General features: G+C 43.1%; 1 protein-coding gene across 1 annotated transcript in view; it reads right to left on the bottom strand.

The window, feature by feature from the left end:
• The window catches only part of pigg (phosphatidylinositol glycan anchor biosynthesis class G (EMM blood group)), a 130,254-nt gene that overhangs the window by 33,712 nt on the left and 75,660 nt on the right, over window positions 1-20,882 (bottom strand). The window contains exons 10-11 of the mRNA XM_079508489.1: window positions 20,556-20,700; window positions 17,026-17,217 (exon numbers count right to left, since the gene is read on the bottom strand). Of these exons, the coding sequence (XP_079364615.1) occupies window positions 17,026-17,217; window positions 20,556-20,700 (337 nt within the window). The remainder of the gene's footprint in view (window positions 1-17,025; window positions 17,218-20,555; window positions 20,701-20,882) is intronic.

Below are 20,882 nucleotides of genomic sequence, written 5' to 3'. Positions count from 1 at the left end.
AACGCCTCTAAATCCTGACCTAAGTTTTCTGAAAAACTTCAAATATTTATATAGCAGCATCAAAAATGTAACATTTTTGAATACTGTACATACTGTACAGCAGGGGTTCTCAACCCGTGGGTCGCGACCCCTCTGGGGGTCGCCAAATTATTTTGGGGGTCCCCAAATTATTATAAAAAAAAAAAGAAAAGAAAACCCCCCTTTTTTTTTTTTTTTTGCAACTGAATGGCTGGAAAGTGGAAATTAAGAGTTTACAAATAGTACATGCATACACCTTCCCTAATGATTATATCTGGTTTCAGTATTTATTTATGGTGTATTGTCTCTATTATTAAGGTTATTGTAGCAGTCAATTCATATTGGGGGACGGGAGGGAGCGGGGCGGGGGTCCCGAGACACTGCCAGAGCATCTCCGGGGGTCCCCGGCCAAAAACGTTGAGAACCCCTGCCGGGTTCCCGGCCTGGAGGGGGTAAAACACCAAAAGGGGTTCCCACCCAGGATGGGTTAAAATAATACTAATTTAAAAGTTGGCGTAAGTAGTATGGCTTGCCAGATCACCGGCCCAGATCCTTGTTGCCACTCGACAAGGAACGCTACTTTAGAAAATGAGACAAGCTAGAGTCCGATTGGAACGTTTTCCTTGACTCCTGGACATGATCCAACACAACACAATGGCCTGATATATTCGCCTGGTAAGAGACACTTTTCTATAGATATGATCAATTCAACTTATCATAATATATATTTTAACCCATTTTGGGCGGGAACCCCTTTTGGTGTTAGCATTATGTTATGCTTTAGCTATTGAAAAATAGCAGATCTACAAGCTCATAGCGCGCCACCGAGTGGCGCGCTACGAGCTTGTAGGTCTGCTATTTTTTGAAAAATCGAAGAACCACTGACATAGTAGCCTGGAACTCACCTATGCTTTTTATGGCATAGGCAGCTCCCGGCAGGATCCGCCGGGAGAAACTATGCGCAGCTGCGCGACATGAGACTAATTACTTAGAGCGACAGAAAGAGAGAGGAGTGTGTGTGTGTGTACATGTGTGCCAATTTAACAAAGGTGCAGACGATCAGAAATCAGCAGAGAGTGAGAGATGTTTGTGCTACTCTATGCCGAATTGAAGTGGACTCGGACCTAGACTTTTTTTTCTCCCTGGAAATAAAAACGTCTGGGTTTCCGAGGCTACTGACATAGAAACATAGCTTTTTCAGAAACCTGCAGGATGTAGAAGACATTTTTTGAATCTGATCTCAGGTCAAACTGGGTTAAAAAGCCATTAATTCATCGATGAATTCCAAGTAGGCTACCGACACAATTTGCTTGGAAGTGGTGTATTACTATTATTAGGCAGAGTTTATACACACAACACAAGCCAAACGAAACCCTATAGCGGTTTCAAACGTACAGAAAATACAGTTTAAAACATGGCAGTGAATACGAGCTAAAGCAGTGTGTAAATCCTGCATGATATTAAATTGTGAACGGCACTTTGCCAAACGATAATGGCTCCCTGCCGAAACCGTCTCTAAACCACTTAGAATGCACTACAACGTGTTCTATAAACATTATTGATGACTTAAACTACCAGGCGATTAAAGAATGCGGTAACACAATGTTTCGTACAACATGGAGGGAGAGGGAGATCATGATGGAGAAGGAAAACAGATCTCCGATCTCGGTGGCGTTTGCCTGTGCAACTTGGACGCATGCAATAAAGTAGCGAGAGGTACAGTTGGAGGCCATCGATATTGTCCTTTTCTTTTTGCTGAGGTTTGCGTGATCTGCGCAAAAGGACAGTTAACCCATTTTGGGCGGGAACCCCTTTTGGTGTTTTAAACATTGTTATAATTTAGCTATTGAAAAATAGCAGATCTACAAGCTCATAGCGCGCCACCGAGTGGCGCGCTACGAGCTTGTAGGTCTGCTATTTGTGAAAAATCGTGAAAATATTTATTTCAGAAAACTGGAGGATTTAGAAGGATTTTTTAAAATTTTGAGGTCAGGCCTAAATGGGTCAAATGATAAGGGACAATATCGGTGGCACCCAACTGTACAAACTCACAACGTGTCGCAGTGCACTGTGAATGTGAGCTCATATGGTCGCCCTGGCCTGAAGCGTTTTACACATTCTCCATTTACAGCCCTTACGGTTTACGCCTACACAAATGTTCAGGTTACAAATATAAAGTTTGCAAGCTGTACCTTAGTTATGTTTTCCTTTTAACTATGTTTGTATCAACTGTTTTAACCTGTTGTACGGCGACCTTGAGTGCCCTGAAAGGCGCCTTATGAACAAGTAAGACGCGCAAACGCGGGAAGCGAACGCAGCTCGTAAATTGCAATAACAACAATTAGAATAAATTACGTACTTTTTTTAAGGTTTTTTTTAAGTTCTCTTTTTTTTAAGATTTTTTTTAAGATTTCTTTTTAGTTTTTTTGTTAAGTTAAGTTGTGTGTGTGTGTGTGTGTGTGTGTGCATGTGTTTTTGTGTGTGATACAGCTGCGCCCTCTGGTGGTGGGCGGGTGGTGTTACAGCGTGACACACAGACAGACAGACAGACAGACAGACATGATCTGCTGGGTCTCATAGTAAATGCTCACTGCGTTCACAATCACTGCGTTCGCAATAAAATGTAGTATTATTATTATTATTATTAGATTACAAATATAAGTGTAAGAGCCATAGTGGGGGTTAACGAGTCCTATCCAATGCACCTGTGTTATATTAGGAGGTTAACATGACCTGTAGAATGCAGCTCTGTGGGTTCTGAGTTAATTGTATTAATGAGTCTTAGCCAATGGGATGCTCCGCCTTGCCATGTTGATTAGCAACTCATATTGTCTGGGGGGTTTGCTGGCAGTGTGAAGTGAAGCAGCTTTGGAGCAACACAGTTTTTGACCACACATACACACACAGAAAGGAAATACGTTTTTGTATTGTTTTTTGATCAAAGTAAAGAACCTTTTTTTGTACAACACTGTGAAGAACTCCTTTTGTGCGTCAAGCTTTTGCCCTAGCCATAGACTGCTACATTTAAGTGTGCAAACTTAAAGAAGAGGAAGTTTGCCACTACATAAAGTGCTCACCCCAGGGCCATGGATGTTACAATTCTGCTTGGGCGGGTATAAGTATACCCGTATCTTCGGTATTGTTCAATAAAAAGCAACGTTTAATCCGTTTTTTCGCCATATGCTTTCAACTATGCGCCCCTATCGGTTGGTGCATGGTGATAAAATTATAACGCTTTTTATTGAACAATGCGGAAGATACGGGCACTTATAGCCGCCCGAGGAGGATTGAAACATCCGTGGCTCTGGGGCGAGCACTTTATATTTGAATTCTGAACATCTCTGTAGACGTTAACGTTGTCGTTGTAGACGGGAAAAGTGTGTAAAACGGGTTGAAGTTCCACCATGACAGACCAGCTCCATGTGAACCATGGCTACATCGTCTTGTACACTTAACAGTTTGACTCCATAAAACGCATTAAACCGCTATTTAAATATCAAATATTCTACGCTGCCGAGATTTTTTTATTACCTTTAGAGCATACGCTGAAGTATTTGCAGCTTTCAACGACGGAAATCCGGCGGAAAATGGTCCGTCGGCACGTTTTTATCATCAGCAACAGCGGCCATTACAATGCGCTACAGGATCCGCCTCCATGAGGCATTGTAGTCCAAACAAACCCCCCGTCCACTTACATTGAGCTCAATTTCCCAGAAGCCTTAGCAGCCCAGATGATGACTTGATTTCCGGCCTCGTCATCAGGTCCCGGATAAATCCGCTGTTTCTTTTTAATTCTTTTAAAACAGCGAATTAAACGCATTATTAAACAAACAATTATCGGCCGTCAAACTGTTAATAACAAGTCAAGTTCAACTTTCCGAGGGCGAGTGAACGATTGCGTTCCAGATGTCCTTCTGAAGGATTTTTTTCTTGGCTGTCAATAATCCTATCAGTCAACAAATCGCTCTGAAAGTGATCCAAAGGAGAAAGGATCGTACGCTATTATAACTCTATGGGGAAGAGCATTTTCTTTATCCCATTTAGGCCTGATGTCGAAATTAAAAAAAAAGTATTCTGAAAGAAAATATATTCAAAGATTTGTGCCGCATTTTCACGATTTTTCAAAAATAGCAGACCTACAAGCTCGTAGCGCGCCACTCGGTGGCGCGCTATGAGCTTGTAGATCTGCTATTTTTCAATAGCTAAAGTATAACATAATGCTTAGTTAAAACACCAAAAGGGGTTCCTGTACAGAATGGGTTAACCCAGGCTAAAACCGGATGTGACGTTTGTGGGCGTTCCTGTCCATCTCCGTGTGTATGTATCCTTTTGTAGGAAGACCATGCAGAGGTGGAAAAAGTGCTCACAATTTTTATTTAAGTAAAAGTACCAATACTGCAGTGTAAGTCAAACTAAAAGGTCCGGAATTCCAAATTTACTTGAGTAAAAGTACAAAAGCATTGGTATCAAAATGTACTTAAAGTAACAAAAGTAAATGTACTCGTTATTGTGCAGAATGTCCTATTTCAAGTTTTGAAATGTATACAAATGGCCGAAATGTATATAGGGTTGAAGTGGTTAATGTATGTTTTGTAATCACAATGTACAAAGTAACTAGCAGCTAAAGTTTTCAAATGGGCGACTGTGGCTCAGGAGGCAGAGCAGGTCGTCCAATGATCCATGGGTCGGCGGTTCGAATCCCGGCTCCTCATGTCTACAAGTCGAAGTGTCCTTGGGCAAGACATTGAACCCCAAATTGCTCCCGATGTGCTGGTTTGGTACCTTGCATGGCTTCCGCCGCAATCGCTGTATGAATGTGTGTGTGAATGGGTGAATGTAATGCACAATATAAATGCACCATTTACCATTTATAAATGCACCATTTTCAAATAAATGCAGTGGAGTAAAATTAAAAGGATTGGAAATTGGAAATACAGTACAAAGTACAAATATAAAGTACAATACTTAACCCATTTTGGGCTGGAACCCCTTTTGGTGTTTTAACTATTGAAAAATAGCAGATCTACAAGCTCACAATGCGTCGCGCCACATACAGAGCTACTTCTAAATAATGTATGGAATTTCGTTTGTTTTAAAATATTAAAAAATATATTTTTTTTGGGGGGAGGGATAAATCTTTTGAAATAAGTTTAGATTTTTATAGGAAAATAAAATTGCTTTTTACTCGAGGGATCGTGACCCACAAATGGGTCCCAAACCCACTGTTTGGGGGAAAAAAGCACTTGTGCTTTTCAACGTTCTGCATCATGAAATCATGAAAGATTGACTGTGCGATTGGTCCTATCCCTTCTCAGGATGTTTATGATCATTTCACTCTGGATCAGAGTTTGAGTTTTAACCCGTTTTGACCTGAGACCAGATTCTAAAAATGTCTTCTACATCCTGACAGTTTTCTGAAAAAGCTACGTTTCTGTCAGTCGTTCTTCGATTTTTCAAAAATAGCAGACCTACAAGCTCGTAGCGCGCCACTCGGTGGCGCGCTATGAGCTTGTAGATCTGCTATTTTTCAATAGCTAAAGCATAACATGGGGTTCCCGCCCAAAATGGGTTAATGGGCAAAATGGTAGGTTTGACAAACCAAAACTGTCATCTTGTGTGTTGCGCAAGTGTGCCCGTGACGGATGTGAGGTGACTTCCAACCAAGTACTGTATCTCATTAGTCTATTTAAAGTGTCCGCTCTTTCCTAACCCATTAGCCATGTCGGGGGGGAAAAAAGCAACTGTACAGTCAGCTAGTACAAAGGCCTGTGTGCGTGTGTGAGAGAGAGAGAGAGAGAGAGAGAGAGAGAGAGAGAGAGAGAGAGAGAGAAATGTGGACTGTTCTGGAGGAACACTCGGCCAGAAAAAAAAACAGTGGACCATAATTCGACGTAGGGTCAACTCATGTATCCTTGCTGCATATTAACCCATTTTGACCTGAGATACATCCTGACAGTTTTCTGAAAAATATATGTTTCTATATGTCAGTCGTTCTTCGATTTTTCAAAAATAGCAGATCTTGTAGATCTGCTATTTTTCAATAGCTAAAGCATAACATAATGCTAACACAAATTGTCATGTCAAGGACCGCCAAAATATATGTATTTGGCCGCCGACCCCCATCTGAAAATATGTGGTTCCAGGGACCCTCCATAAGCAAAGATGTGAGTTAAAAACGTTCGCTCTGAAAGAATATATATTCAAAGATTTGCGCCACGTTTTCACGATTTTTCAAAAATAGCAGACCTACGAGCTATGAGTTTGTAGATCTGCTATTTTTCAATAGCTAAATTGTAACATAAATGTAACACCAAAAGGGGTTCCCGCCCAAAATGGGTTAAACGCCTTAAGACGACCTACCTGTCATGAGCGCCTCGCGTATAATTCATTATTTAGGACGAGTATAACCGTCGATATCACCAAATGTGTTAATGAATTCCACACTAGATGATTAGTGTTCAAAAAACACTGTCCAAAAAGCTCATGAGATATTTCTCTCATTATCGCATAGATCCTCAATTTGAAATTCAAAGCATGTTCAACATACTCGTCAATTACCGTGCAAATAGAAGGCACATCTGCTTCCATCAGAGCATAACCCACTTTGGGCGGGAACCCCCTTTTGGTGTTAGCATCATGTTATCCCTTAGCTATTGAAAAATAGCAGATCTACAAGCTCATAGCGCGCCACCGAGTGGCGCGCTATGAGCTTGTAGGTCTGCTATTTATGAAAAATCGAAGAACGACTGACAGAAACGTAGCTTTTTCAGAAAACTGTCAGGATGCAGAAGACGTTTTTAAGAATCTGATCTCAGGTCAAAATGGGATAATTGAGCCAATATGGCCTCTCTTCACTCCATATTCAGATGTGACACCTCAGATGGCGGACAAAAGCCGTCAGCAAATAATGTCACCCAATGTTTTACACCAGCAAACTTGTGATGTGACAATAAACATGAAATTGAATTTTAGATGTCCGACGGAACTTAACCCATTTTGACCCGAGATCAGATTCTAAAAACATCTTCTACATCCTGACAGCTTTCTGAAAAAGCTATGTTTCTATGTCAAGTCGTTCTTCGATTTTTCAAAAATAGCAGACCTACAAGCTCGTAGCGCGCCACTCGGTGGCGCGCTATGAGCTTGTAGATCTGCTATTTTTCAATAGCTATAGCATAACATAATGCTAACACCAAAAGGGGTTCCCGCCCAAAATGGGTTAACTCATCCCCTGCCAAGATCGACTCACGCCAAACCTCCACTGCAGCCGTCGGACGTCCGTCAGTGCCGCGTCATCGTGAACACATTGAATGTTCACCTTTTTAAACTATTGAAGGGTGCTCCACTGCCCACGGTTGCGCTTGGACGGTGTCACCCATTCCCCCCCCCCGGTTAATTTTTCGACGTTTAAAATAAATGCTTGCGGGTGTGGGCCGGGTGCGTAGTGTAGCGTTGATTGATTGCAGAATTACAGTACATTTCAAGCACAAACTCAATAAAAAAGACTGTTAACTGTGAGTGGACGACCCAATTAAGCATTACACTTGTTTACAAGAGGGTCCACCATGTTCAATTCATCAAAACATTTAGAGATGTACAAATAGACACTTCTATATAGACAAAGAACATAACAGGAATTTATCATAATGGAGGTAAAAAGGGAAAAGAAACATATACAGTGAGGGAAAAAAGGGGGGCGGTGGGGGGGTTCAGATTTTACGGGGGCCAGTTTCAAATTGCAGCCATCCGTAGGTGCCCTTTGAGAGCGGTTTTGAAGGAGTCAAGGGATTCGCATGTCTTAATGACTGTTGGTAGGGCGTTCCACATTTTGGTGGCATAGGAGCGAAAATAATTTAGTCCCTCGTTTGTGCCGAATCTGGGTGGTACATGGTTCGTTGCACTCCCTCTGGTGTTGTGGGTGTGGACTTCGTTAACATTAAGGAAGTATCTAGACAGGTACATGGGTATCTTGGTGGAGTATCGAATCTTGTGGACCAGACCCATTGCAAGATGCTGTACTCTGTCGCCGACCCTAAGCCATTCCAGCCTATCAAAGTGGTCCCAATAATCCGACACTAGGGATGTACCAATACAATCTTTTCCGTACCCGATCCGATCCCAACAACACAATGTCTGTGTTAGCCGATACCGATACTGAATACCGATACCAGAGAATACTATTATTATTATTTACTATACTATTATTATTATTTATTATTATTTCCCACCGACGGGAAGTCATGGGTTGACATTTGCCTAACTTGGACCGTAGCTGCGTTGCATTCTTCACACGTTGGACTAGTAGGGAACCGGAAGCTGCGTTGCATTCTTCACACGTTGGACTAGTAGGGAACCGGAAGCTGCGTTGCATTCTTCACACGTTGGACTAGTTTAGGGAACCGGAAGCTGCGTTGCATTCTTCACACGTTGGACTAGTAGGGAACCCGGAAGCTGCGTTGCATTCTTCACACGTTGGACTAGTTTAGGGAACCGGAAGCTGCGTTGCATTCTTCACACGTTGGACTAGTAGGGAACCGGAAGCTGCGTTGCATTCTTCACACGTTGGACTAGTAGGGAACCGGAAGCTGCGTTGCATTCTTCACACGTTGGACTAGTTTAGGGAACCGGAAGCTGCGTTGCATTCTTCACACGTTGGACTAGTAGGGAACCGGAAGCTGCGTTGCATTCTTCACACGTTGGACTAGTAGGGAACCGGAAGCTGCGTTGCATTCTTCACACGTTGGACTAGTTTAGGGAACCGGAAGCTGCGTTGCATTCTTCACACGTTGGACTAGTTTAGGGAACCGGAAGCTGCGTTGCATTCTTCACACGTTGGACTAGTAGGGAACCGGAAGCTGCGTTGCATTCTTCACACGTTGGACTAGTAGGGAACCGGAAGCTGCGTTGCATTCTTCACACGTTGGACTAGTTTAGGGAACCGGAAGCTGCGTTGCATTCTTCACACGTTGGACTAGTTTAGGGAACCGGAAGCTGCGTTGCATTCTTCACACGTTGGACTAGTAGGGAACCGGAAGCTGCGTTGCATTCTTCACACGTTGGACTAGTAGGGAACCGGAAGCTGCGTTGCATTCTTCACACGTTGGACTAGTTTAGGGAACCGGAAGCTGCGTTGCATTCTTCACACGTTGGACTAGTAGGGAACCGGAAGCTGCGTTGCATTCTTCACACGTTGGACTAGTTTAGGGAACCGGAAGCTGCGTTGCATTCTTCACACGTTGGACTAGTTTAGGGAACCGGAAGCTGCGTTGCATTCTTCACACGTTGGACTAGTAGGGAACCGGAAGCTGCGTTGCATTCTTCACACGTTGGACTAGTAGGGAACCGGAAGCTGCGTTGCATTCTTCACACGTTGGACTAGTTTAGGGAACCGGAAGCTGCGTTGCATTCTTCACACGTTGGACTAGTAGGGAACCGGAAGCTGCGTTGCATTCTTCACACGTTGGACTAGTAGGGAACCGGAAGCTGCGTTGCATTCTTCACACGTTGGACTAGTTTAGGGAACCGGAAGCTGCGTTGCATTCTTCACACGTTGGACTAGTTTAGGGAACCGGAAGCTGCGTTGCATTCTTCACACGTTGGACTAGTAGGGAACCGGAAGCTGCGTTGCATTCTTCACACGTTGGACTAGTAGGGAACCGGAAGCTGCGTTGCATTCTTCACACGTTGGACTAGTAGGGAACCGGAAGCTGCGTTGCATTCTTCACACGTTGGACTAGTTTAGGGAACCGGAAGCTGCGTTTCATTCTTCACACGTTGGACTAGTAGGGAACCGGAAGCTGCGTTGCATTCGTCACATGTTGGACTAGTAGGGAACCGGAAGCTGCGTTGCATTCTTCACATGTTGGACTAGTAGGGAACCGGAAGCTGCGTTGCATTCTTCACATGTTGGACTAGTAGGGAACCGGAAGCTGCGTTGCATTCTTCACATGTTGGACTAGTAGGGAACCGGAAGCTGCGTTGCATTCTTCACACGTTGGACTAGTAGGGAACCGGAAGCTGCGTTGCATTCTTCACATGTTGGACTAGTAGGGAACCGGAAGCTGCGTTGCATTCTTCACATGTTGGACTAGTAGGGAACCGGAAGCTGCGTTGCATTCTTCACACGTTGGACTAGTAGGGAACCGGAAGCTGCGTTGCATTCTTCACACGTTGGACTAGTTTAGGGAACCGGAAGCTGCGTTGCATTCTTCACACGTTGGACTAGTAGGGAACAGGAAGCGGCGGAACAATGTGACAAAAGTCTGCGGGTGTTTTCTTTTATATATCGTAGTTAATGAGCTTGTGTGTGTGTGTGTGTTGCGCGCACGTGTGTGTGTGTCTCTCTATGTGTGTGCTGTTACACATTCTGTGTGTGGAGAGAGGGAGAGAGAAGGGAGACGGAGCACAGCGGAGGTGTTTGCTTAGAGACAGATATCTCATGTTGTGTTTATACTTTATAGCTATCTAGCTATATATATCTCGTGTTGTGTTTATAGCTATCTAGCTATATATCTTGTGTTGTGTTTATAGCTATCTAGCTATATATCTCGTGTTGTGTTTATAGCAGCCTCCTCACTCAAACTTGCACTTTCAGTTTGGGCAACTCGAACGCAAACTCCACATACTTTTATTTACCTGCCACAGTGTCAACCTTTACGCCTGTGTCAGATCTGTGGTTAGATCTGGGCAGCGGTGGCCGAACGGTTTGCGGAGCGGTCTTGTTATCGGAAGGTCGCCAGTTCGAATCCCCGGACCGGCACGTTAAAATTAACACCGCTGAAGTGCCCTTGAGCAAGGCATTGAACCCCTACCATGAAATGTTCTATGAGCAGGGTCTGGCTGTAAACAAGCATCTCGAGCTTAGTCCATTCACCCTGGGTAAACAAAGAACTTTGCTGTGGTTAGACTGGCCTATTCGCCGATCCCCCGATATGACTCGATATGACCAAATACAGTAAAAAGGGCATATCTGGCAGTGTTCCGATACTGGTATCGGTATCGGGACATCTCTATATCCGACACCCATACATCCGACGACGCAATATTGCGACCATAGAGCCCCATACTAACCCATTTTGGGCGGGAACACCTTTTGGTGTTTTAAACATTATGTTATAATTTAGCTATTGAAAAATTAAGCAATAAGCCACGAGAGGTCTCAGGTTACCGGGTATTTTACAATGGCTGGGGGCGTAGGCAGACCCGACGCGGAGCGGAGGGTCTTCTACCCCCCAGCCATTGTAAAATACCCGGTAAGCTGGGGCCTCGAGTGGCTTATTGCTTTTCTAAAACGATTACAAACATATAGCAATATTAACCTAAATACAACTATTAAATTCACAAAAGTAGCTACGCTTTGCACCACCAGAGCGAGCCACATCACTTCCTCGTTTTGCTCGGCAAGTAGCCTATGTGACGGGAGAATAGCGCTTGATGTCTTTACGGGGCTGCCTGGAGCCACACATTCACAGTCATATGAGCCGGGCGGCGCTTAGACGCCCGCACGGCATGGGTTTGTAAGGTAATCAAGCGCTCCCCTTCCCCAGTACAGCTACAGAGATGCGGAATCAGGTGCGAATGATATAGTGATTGAAGGTGTGGGTTATCGGTGAAATTTACACCGGTCACGTGACGGTAACCAGCCAATCAGAATCAAGTATTGGGACTAACCGTTTTAGAATAGCAGATCTACAAGCTCATAGCGCGCCACCGAGTGGCGCGCTACGAGCTTGTAGGTCTGCTATTTTTGAAAAATCGTGGAAAATATTTATTTCAGAAAACTGGTTCTTTTTAAATTTCGAGGCCTAAATGGGTTAAAACTATCCCCCTAACCCTAACCGCACTCACAGGAGAGCTTTATATGCAGTCTGAACATATTATAACCGGTGCAATGCAAGCCCTCAACTCTGTCAATCGTCTGCTAATAGAAACAAGCTTCCTGCTTGGATTGAATCAGGTGTGTGTGTATGGGCAGGGGGGTGAGGGGTTGAGCTTTTAATTAGGTGTGCGAGAAAGAGAGACAGGAGAGGTTATTTAGGGCAAGCCAGCTTCTGGTGTCGGATGAGAAGAGGTCAGGGAAAATGCGACAGGAGCTCGCTACAGTTAGTCTTTTCTGATGGAGAGTTGGCTCACTCTGTGCCAATCCACAGGCAGCAGAAATACACACCCGTATATTACCAAATAGTAGCCCAGGCTGTTAATATGCAAAATCGATCGGACCCCCCGGGGCGTTTATATAAGGAACCAGGAACCGTTATTTGCAGTAGGCTGTTATTTATTTTTGCACCGGCCAGCACAGGGCCATTATTTGGTTACAGTTACTGTCGAGCATGTTTTTAAGTGCAAATTTAAAAAGGTATATGATAAACATACATAGCAGGCAAAGTCTTTTGTCTTTTTGATTCATATTGAGAATAGGGGAGCTTATAGGCAACTCCTGAGCTTAATTGATTTGACACAGATTCCAATATACATTTTAAAAGGCTGTCATATAGCCTACTCTTTATATATTTTTTCAGAGGTTCTTTCAAGGTTTGGACTTATAGATAAAAAGAATACATGTGCTCAGTTTTGTAATGAATTCATTTTCTTTTCTTTTTTTGTTGTTGTGGCTTTCACCTTTATTTTATATTTTTCATGGAGGGACAGACAGTAGGCTGACAGGAAATGGGGAGAGAGATGGGGGGGAAGACATGCAGTAAAGGCCGTCGGGATCGGGAGTCGAACCCGCGGCACACTGCCAGACTGGATTACCAGCCAAGGTGCCTGGACCGCTGAGCCATGGCCCAGGCCATGAATTCAATGAATATTCAACTATTTGAATAAAGGCTGTACACATCAGTGAAATTAACCACTGGGGAAAATCCCTAATTGAGAGTGTAGGCCTAACAAGCACACCACAGCTCAGTGCATGAAATATAGGCTGCATGGCTAACAGGGCTTGGGCTTTACCCTACCATCTTCATATAATTTGAAAAAAATGAGTCATACACCCAATGAAAATGTACACTTCATGGAGTATTTACCACTTGGAATTATAGCAATCGGTTGAGGATTGCCAGGAGTATGGAACGAGTTATATCTCAACTTTTTGCGTTGCGGCTGAGGACTTCGTGGTGACGGACCTCTGCTTGAATTCATGGTGAGCGGCGCTGGCGCACGCCGCGCACCAAACATGGAAGATCTGCAAGCTCGTAACGCGCTGTCGATGCAACACTTGGAGCTTGTAGATGATACACGCATGACAAACATTTCACAGAATATATACCACTTTGAATTAGAACAATTGCTTGTGCATAGGCTGAGTATATGGCACTTATGAAACTATAGCCTAGATTTATTTTGGGGATGTGGAGCATAGATTTATATATAAAGGCTAGATGGCTCAAGGCGGAATCTCTGATGTAGTTCACCTGGCGGCCATCTTACTTCGGGGCTATAGTACAGTATGTTCAATGGATTTACAAACGGGTTGGTTTATTACAAACGTTGTCAACATGGCTATACTTATGTGGACGTCTCTGACGTTTATAACAAACCAAACCGTTTGAAAATCGGTTGAAAATTGAGCAAGTTGTGGTGATTTAAAAGTACATGCCCCATAGACACAATGTTATGTGGCCCCGAGGTAAGAACGTCGTAGCAACGTCGCTCTCCATTGGCCAGAGCGCGGGTGAGCCATCTAGCTTCCTTATATATATCTATATAATATCTATATATCTACAACAAAGTCCTCCGACTTTGTTGTTGCCTATTGTGAGGGCCGTTATTTGGTAGTGGGCGGCTATTTGAGTAAGGGCTGTTATTTGGAAATATACGGTATTCATACGTATTGGATGCAAGAACATTGATTTCATCACTTTATAGTTGATGGATGACGACAAAATAATCATGCATATTCTGCGATGTGCTAAAAAAAACCATTAAAGGTGTAATGCAACGGAAATGGTGAACATTTTATTTTGAAGTTTCAAACAGTTTCAAGTTGAAACACCGGTCTGAAGTTTCTGAACCAATCAGAGCGTCGCATCCCTTCAGGCGATGGGACGGTAGCTAGGGTCGGTAGCTATGCTATACCAGCGCATGCTGTGTGTTTGTTTACAATTCAGATAGACGGCCAGCTGTACCAGTTTACTGTTATGTGGCTTATTTCTACCCTATAATGTTTTCAGATACATATTTTAGCGTGGTGATTAAGTTGAAACCGAGTAATACACTCTCTGGATGTTATCTGGAATGGGAATAAAAACGGAGGATTTCTGTAATCAGTAGCAGCTGTGTTTGCCTGTTTGGACGGATGCGGAGATATGGGGAATTAAACGGGTGAGCTTCATTTTTATTGGCTTTTATTGATGTGGGCCTCGACACGTCATCACGCAGCACGTTTTCAGGAAGTAATAAAACATATTTATTATTTTTATGGAGTTTTGATATAAAAACACACACAAATGTGAATTTCCCATTTTTTTTGGCATCCATTGTTAGGTATGCCCATATGATGACCACGGAGATGGTCTAAAAATGTGAAAAATTTGAATTTGAATTTTTCATTTCACTACACCTTTAAAGATGGAGTGCCGTGATTTTTTTTCACCCTAAAACATGATCATCGGGTATTATTATTACATAAGGAGGAAGAGTTTTTTTTTTAAAATCTCATTTTTATGTGGACACGCCCACCAGTTCATTAACCCATTTAGGCCTGACGTCGAAATAAAAAAAAAATCCTTCTAAATCCTCCAGTTTTCTGAAATAAATATTTTCACGACTTTTCAAAAATAGCAGACCTACAAGCTCGTAGCGCGCCACTCGGTGGCGCGCTACGAGCTTGTAGGTCTGCTATTTTTCAACAGCTAAATTACAACATAATGTTTAAAACACCAAAAGGCCCAAAATGGGTTAAGTACGCCTGGTTTGCGGTGATCCACCTGAACTTTATTTTTTTTATTATTCCATTGGCAGAGCACTAAACAATTGTGTTCAAGGACACTTCAATCGGACACATGGCCCATTTCAGAGATTTCGTGGATGTTTTGGTTATGAAACATTCACTCCAACCGCTAGATCAACCTGGACTGCTCCTATATTGAATTATAATTATATTATATATTATATAATATTGATGCCGTTGGGCCAAAACCTCGTAACTCCATATTCAGTAATTAACCTATTTTGACCTGGGAACGATTCTATAAATGTCTTCTGCATCCTGACAGTTTTCTGAAAAAAAGCTATGTTTCTATGTCAGTCGTTCTTCGGTTTTTCAAAAATAGCAGACCTACAAGCTCGTAGCGCGCCACTCGGTGGCGCGCTATGAGCTTGTAGATCTGCTATTTTTCAATAGCTAAAGCATAACATAATGCTAACACCAAAAGGTGGTTCCCGCCCAAAATGGGTTAAGTAAGGACCTAAAAGAGAAACAGCATGGCACATTTTGACGAGGCAACACTAAAAGCATCGGCATGGCAAAAGGAGTGTGGGATGTGAACCCATGACATGACCCATTATAAATACAATCCATTGTGACCCCTGTCACTGTGGCACATACACGGTTGCATCGACACCAGTGGTTCCCAAAGTGGGGTTCAGGGACCCCTAGGGGTCCTTGAGAGTTTCCAGGGGGTCCACAGCTAAATGACGAGGAACCAAATGCACCCTTATGGGTCTGTAACTCAGAGAGTGTACACAAATGGAAGAAAATTGACCCGTTAGGGTCCATTTGTACACTCTCAGAGTTAAATTAACATTGATTTTACTATATAAATTGGGGTCCCAGAGATAAAAAATGCCATTAAATGGGGGGTCCGTAGCCTAATGCATGTCCAACTGGGGGTGCTTGGAATGAAAATGGTTGAGAATCACTGCTAGAATCGTAATAAAAATCTTCTGTTATGGGGGTCCCTGGCATATCTATTCAAATGGGGGTCCTCGGGCTAATAAATGTCGATTTAGGTGTCTGTGACATGAAAAAGTGAACCACTGATCCACACAACCCAGATGAACCCGATATAAAACTGTCTAGTGTTCATTTCGTTGACTAAAACTAAGACGAAAAATGTTCATCGACTACCTTTTTTCACTGACGAAAACTAAATAAAAACTAAGCTATGTATGTATGATGACTAAAAAAATTAAACTAGACTAAAATGTTAGGGAGGGACTAGCGGACAAGAGATGCAGTAGAACTAAAAGAGACAAGTCATTTTATGTTAGGATGTGCTCTGAATTAAATTAGCAGATCTACAAGCGCACAACGCTTCTGAGCCAAGTGTGAAATCAGCCATTACGACGCCATCAAGGCCTGCCAAAATACATGTTTGAAAAAATATAAATAAATAAATCTTATGATATTTAGTCGACTAATAGTCGACTTTCATTCAAAATACCAAGACTAAAACTAAATCATTTTTTTTTTTAAATAATTTTTATCCCACGATTTTGCAACCCTTTTTTTTCACCCAGCGTCAATTATCTTAATCCTGGGCGCTACACTTCCTCTGTCAACCTGGGGGGGGGGGGGGGGGCAGTGGACTGACCTCAGTCACCTCATGCTTCCTTCTGTGCATGAGTAGTCCAAGCTGCTTCTTTTCACCTGACAGAGGGGAGTTTCCCAGGCCGGACGTAGCGCGTGGAAGGAACACGTTATTCAGACCAGTTCCTTTCCCCTCCATCAGGCGCCCCGGCTGGCCAGGGGGAGGTAGTTTAGAGACCAGGATTACTGCTATACTACTGTTTTTTGTGAGGGTACCACTACCTACCTTATAGGGGACACGGGGAGAACATGCAAACTCCACACAGAAAGGCACTTTCGCCAACCCCCGCCTCGGGTATGGGCACTGATGACGCACGTGGAGGAGAGAACACGCTCCCAGCGCGCACAGCGGGAATCGAACCCAGGACCTTCTAGCTGTGAGGCGACAGCACTACCGACTGTGCCACCGTGCACCAATGCTGTCAAAATGAACACTGCTATTTGACAAATCAACATGGCCAATATGAATCACTTACTTGGACGTGCTTGGGCCAGCATGTTGCCACGGGAAGGATACGTTCCCGACTGCCGCCCTGTAGCTGTAGACACCCAGGAGTCCCAGGGCCAGGGCGACCTTGGACACCCAGGAGCAGCGTCGCTGAACCAGGAAGTAAATGAGAACCAAAGAGAAAGCGGCCACCAGGGAGAGGACCACGCCGTGTTCAGAGCTGGGGAAGGGACAGAGTGTCAAAGTGGAAAAGATTTGCGTGCTTTGAATATATGGCAATTCTATTTGTTGCGAAGGCTTTTACGTAGAGCTCCATATATGGGGATAACCTATAGTCCAATATATGGAGATAACATTGATATCCAGCGCTGACATCAGATTAATGTAGAAACCCCAAAGATGGATTATAGACAGTGGTGACATCATCGTGACACTAGACTTGCACGCATCATAAAAGGCAGATCCCAGCCTCTAAACCTCAGATACCAAGCAACGCACGCGGTATCTCCAACGATCCCAAATCCTCAGAATCTACAGCACTCAAGCAAGACACAAGATCCAAAACCAAGAACATGTCAACACATCAGACACCAGCCAGACACCAAGGTGTCTGGCTTTACAACCCAGATACCCTGAATAGCTTCTATTGTGGCTAAGCAACTCGTAGAGCATTGAAGTAGAGGTTTCTACATCCCGGTTAAGTTTGTATCGAACACCACTGTAGCGGGTCCTAACTAAATAACCAGCACTGGTTTGAGCTATTTAATACTATTAATTTATTTCCAAATTACACTTCTGACCATTCTATTTATCGGGACGTTCAAGAGTTAAGTCATCGGATGAAACAAAAGTCAATTGTATCCTCCAACAATGCTGCTTTCAAGGCAGACATCTTCAATAGTTGATCAGATTGGGGATTTCGCGGGTTGACGAGAGGTGCCCTTTCCCTGGCTGGCTTGCAGGATCAAAAAGTCCAAGAACACGAGCAACTCACTATATCTATATATTTGATTGTTCCAGCAATAAGCAGAGACTTTAAGAAGAAACAGGCAACACTAGCCAGGTGAAAAGGTTAGTTATCGACTGACAGAAAATAAGTTCCTATAGCCCTGGTAGCCCAACACTCTGCCTGCATAAATAGTTGTAAATCGAGTGACAAAGAGAGTGACAAAGAGAGTTTATCGTCGCTTAAAGGACCACTTCACCACTTTTCAACATCTCTTCATATAATTGGTCCTCACTAATGTTCATGATAAAACACCACCATTTTTTTCCTACTCAGTCTGTGTCTCATAGGAGGGCTTTGGGCAGTTCGGACACCCGTCCACCAGTGACATCATCATTAGGCAGATTTTTTTTAAACAAGATTTGTTTTAAAATATATTTAGATTTGTATTATCGTGAGAACGATGGCTTCAACTTTTGCATTGCAACTTTTCAGGAAAAGAAAGCCTGCTGTTTCTATTAGCTTGGATTCACCATCGATGATGTCACTGGTGGACGGGTTTCTTAACTGCCCAAAGCCTTCCTATGAGACACAGACTGAGTAGGAAACAATTGTGGTATTTTATCATGAACATTAGTTAGGACCAATTATAGGAAGAGAAGTTGAAAAGTGGTGTTTGGATGTATGGGGCTGTCTAGGCCAGAAAGTATTTTTTTTGCGGCGTTCCTGCATAACTTCCAGTTATGATGATGATGATGTCACACGAATACCCTCTATAAAGAAACGCATATAAAACTAAACTGACCGAATAATAAAAAAAACAATTTTCTGGGAGTTTGTAGAACACAGAGATAGAGAGAACTTTTTTTTAATGTAAAGAGAGCTTTCCCGGGTTCAATAGGTCAACCTTAACCCATTTTGACCTGAGATCAGATTCTAAAAATGTCTTCTACATCCTGACAGTTTTCTGAAAAAGCTATGTTTCTATGTCAGTCGTTCTTCGATTTTTTCAAAAATAGCAGATCTACAAGCTCGTAGCGCGCCACTCGGTGGCGCGCTACGAGCTTGTAGATCTGCTATTTTTCAATAGCTAAAGCATAACTTAATGCTAACACCAAAAGTGGTTCCCGCCCCAAAATGGGTTAATTCAGACACACACTTGGATATATTTTAGAACCAGGAACTGGATTGTGTAGGAAGCAACAGCGGATGAGGGCATGATCCACGTAATTAACCGATTCCATGCCGTTATCATAGTGATCGTGAGGCGAGTGCATGCCAGTGCAATGGGCGACATAAGCAAATATGTATGAAGCGCCACATCCGTCCGACCCGGAAGTGATAACGGAAGCACGGATTCATATTTCATAAGGTCCCTAACATGGTACTATTTCCCATTTTGAGCAGAAAAAACAACCAACCAGCTAACAGAAGTGGAAAAAAAAGGTACCAATAATCATTTTAAATATTATTTTTATCAAATCCCGTGGATGGCCCAGGTGGTAATAATAGCTCGTGGATGACTTGGATTGGGTTAAGCCATTAAAACCAGGAAAGCATCTGTGTCATTTTAGATGTTTCTTTTTGCGTCTGCTATTCAAAAATAGCAGATATACAAGCACACAGCGCGTCACCTGTAGCACCTGTTTTTTTCGTTTTGTTTTTTAAGTGTGAGAACTACTGATTTAGAAGGCATTTGTAGAATCGTCCCTAGGTCTTAACCCATTCTGGGCGGGAACCCCTTTTGGTGTTTTAAGCATTATGTTATAATTTAGCTATTGAAAAATAGCAGATCTACAAGCTCGTAGCGCGCCACTCGGTGGCGCGCTACGAGCTTGTAGGTCTGCTATTTTTGAAAAATCTTGAAAATGTGGCACAAATCTTTGAATATATATTCTTTCAGAGCGAACGTTTTTAACTCAAATCTTTGATTCTGGGGGAGTCCCTGGAACAACATAATTTCAGATATGGGTCGGCGGCCAAATACATGAATAAGGTTTAGCACCACTGACATAGAAACACAGGTTTAAAAAAAAAAAAACTGTCATGATTTACATTTTTTAAATTTCTACGTCAGGCCTAAATAGGTTAATGCAGTGGTTTTCAACCAGTTGCCCGGGGACCACCAGTGGTCCTCGAGGTTCCAGGTGGTCCCCAGCTAAATGATGGAGAGTTGGTAACCAACTGGACCCGTATAGACTCTTGAGACCGTAAAATGAAACCAAATGGACCCGGGCCGTACGGGTCCATTTGGTTTCATTTTAAACTCTCCAAGAGTTGCATTATCGTAAAACATGTGCATTACTTAATTTACAACAAAAATATTATTTAGTTTTTGGGTCTGAGAGGCTAAAATGTCATCAAATGGTGGTCCGTCCGTGGGCTCAAATGACCAATAAATAATGGGCCTTGATATGAAAAAGGTTGAAAACAAACTGTGGTAAAAAAAACAACAACAACAACAAAAACACTGGATTAAAAAACAATGCAACACAGATACAGTTTGTAATGAAACAAGTCCGACAACAGACCTGTTGAGCCAGTGTCCCATGTCGGGAACATGAGCCCACTGCACCCCCGTCTGGTTGAGAGACACACAACACACAACACACCTGTTGAGCCAGTGTCCCATGTCGGGAACATGAGCCCACTGCACCCCCGTCTGGTTGAGAGAGCGCAGTATGCGGCAGCAGGTCAGGGTGAAAGGCGGCGTGGCTAAAGCTAGCCACCTCTCCGAGAAGATCCCCGCGCGCAGGGCTGTGGCCATTAGAACAACAAGAAACAAGAGATGGCCATTAATTATTGTCACACAAATAATTGCGATTAACGATTTAACCCATTTTGACCCGAGATCAGATTCTAAAAATGTCTTCTACATCCTAACAGTTTTCTGAAAATGTCGGTCGTTCTTCGATTTTTCAAAAATAGCAGACCTACAA

The sequence above is a fragment of the Electrona antarctica genome (assembly GCF_951216825.1).
Source record: "Electrona antarctica genome assembly, chromosome: 1".
NCBI lineage: Eukaryota > Metazoa > Chordata > Actinopteri > Myctophiformes > Myctophidae > Electrona > Electrona antarctica.
Note: the sequence above shows the minus strand (reverse complement) of the source record. Positions and strands in the feature narration are given on the sequence as shown.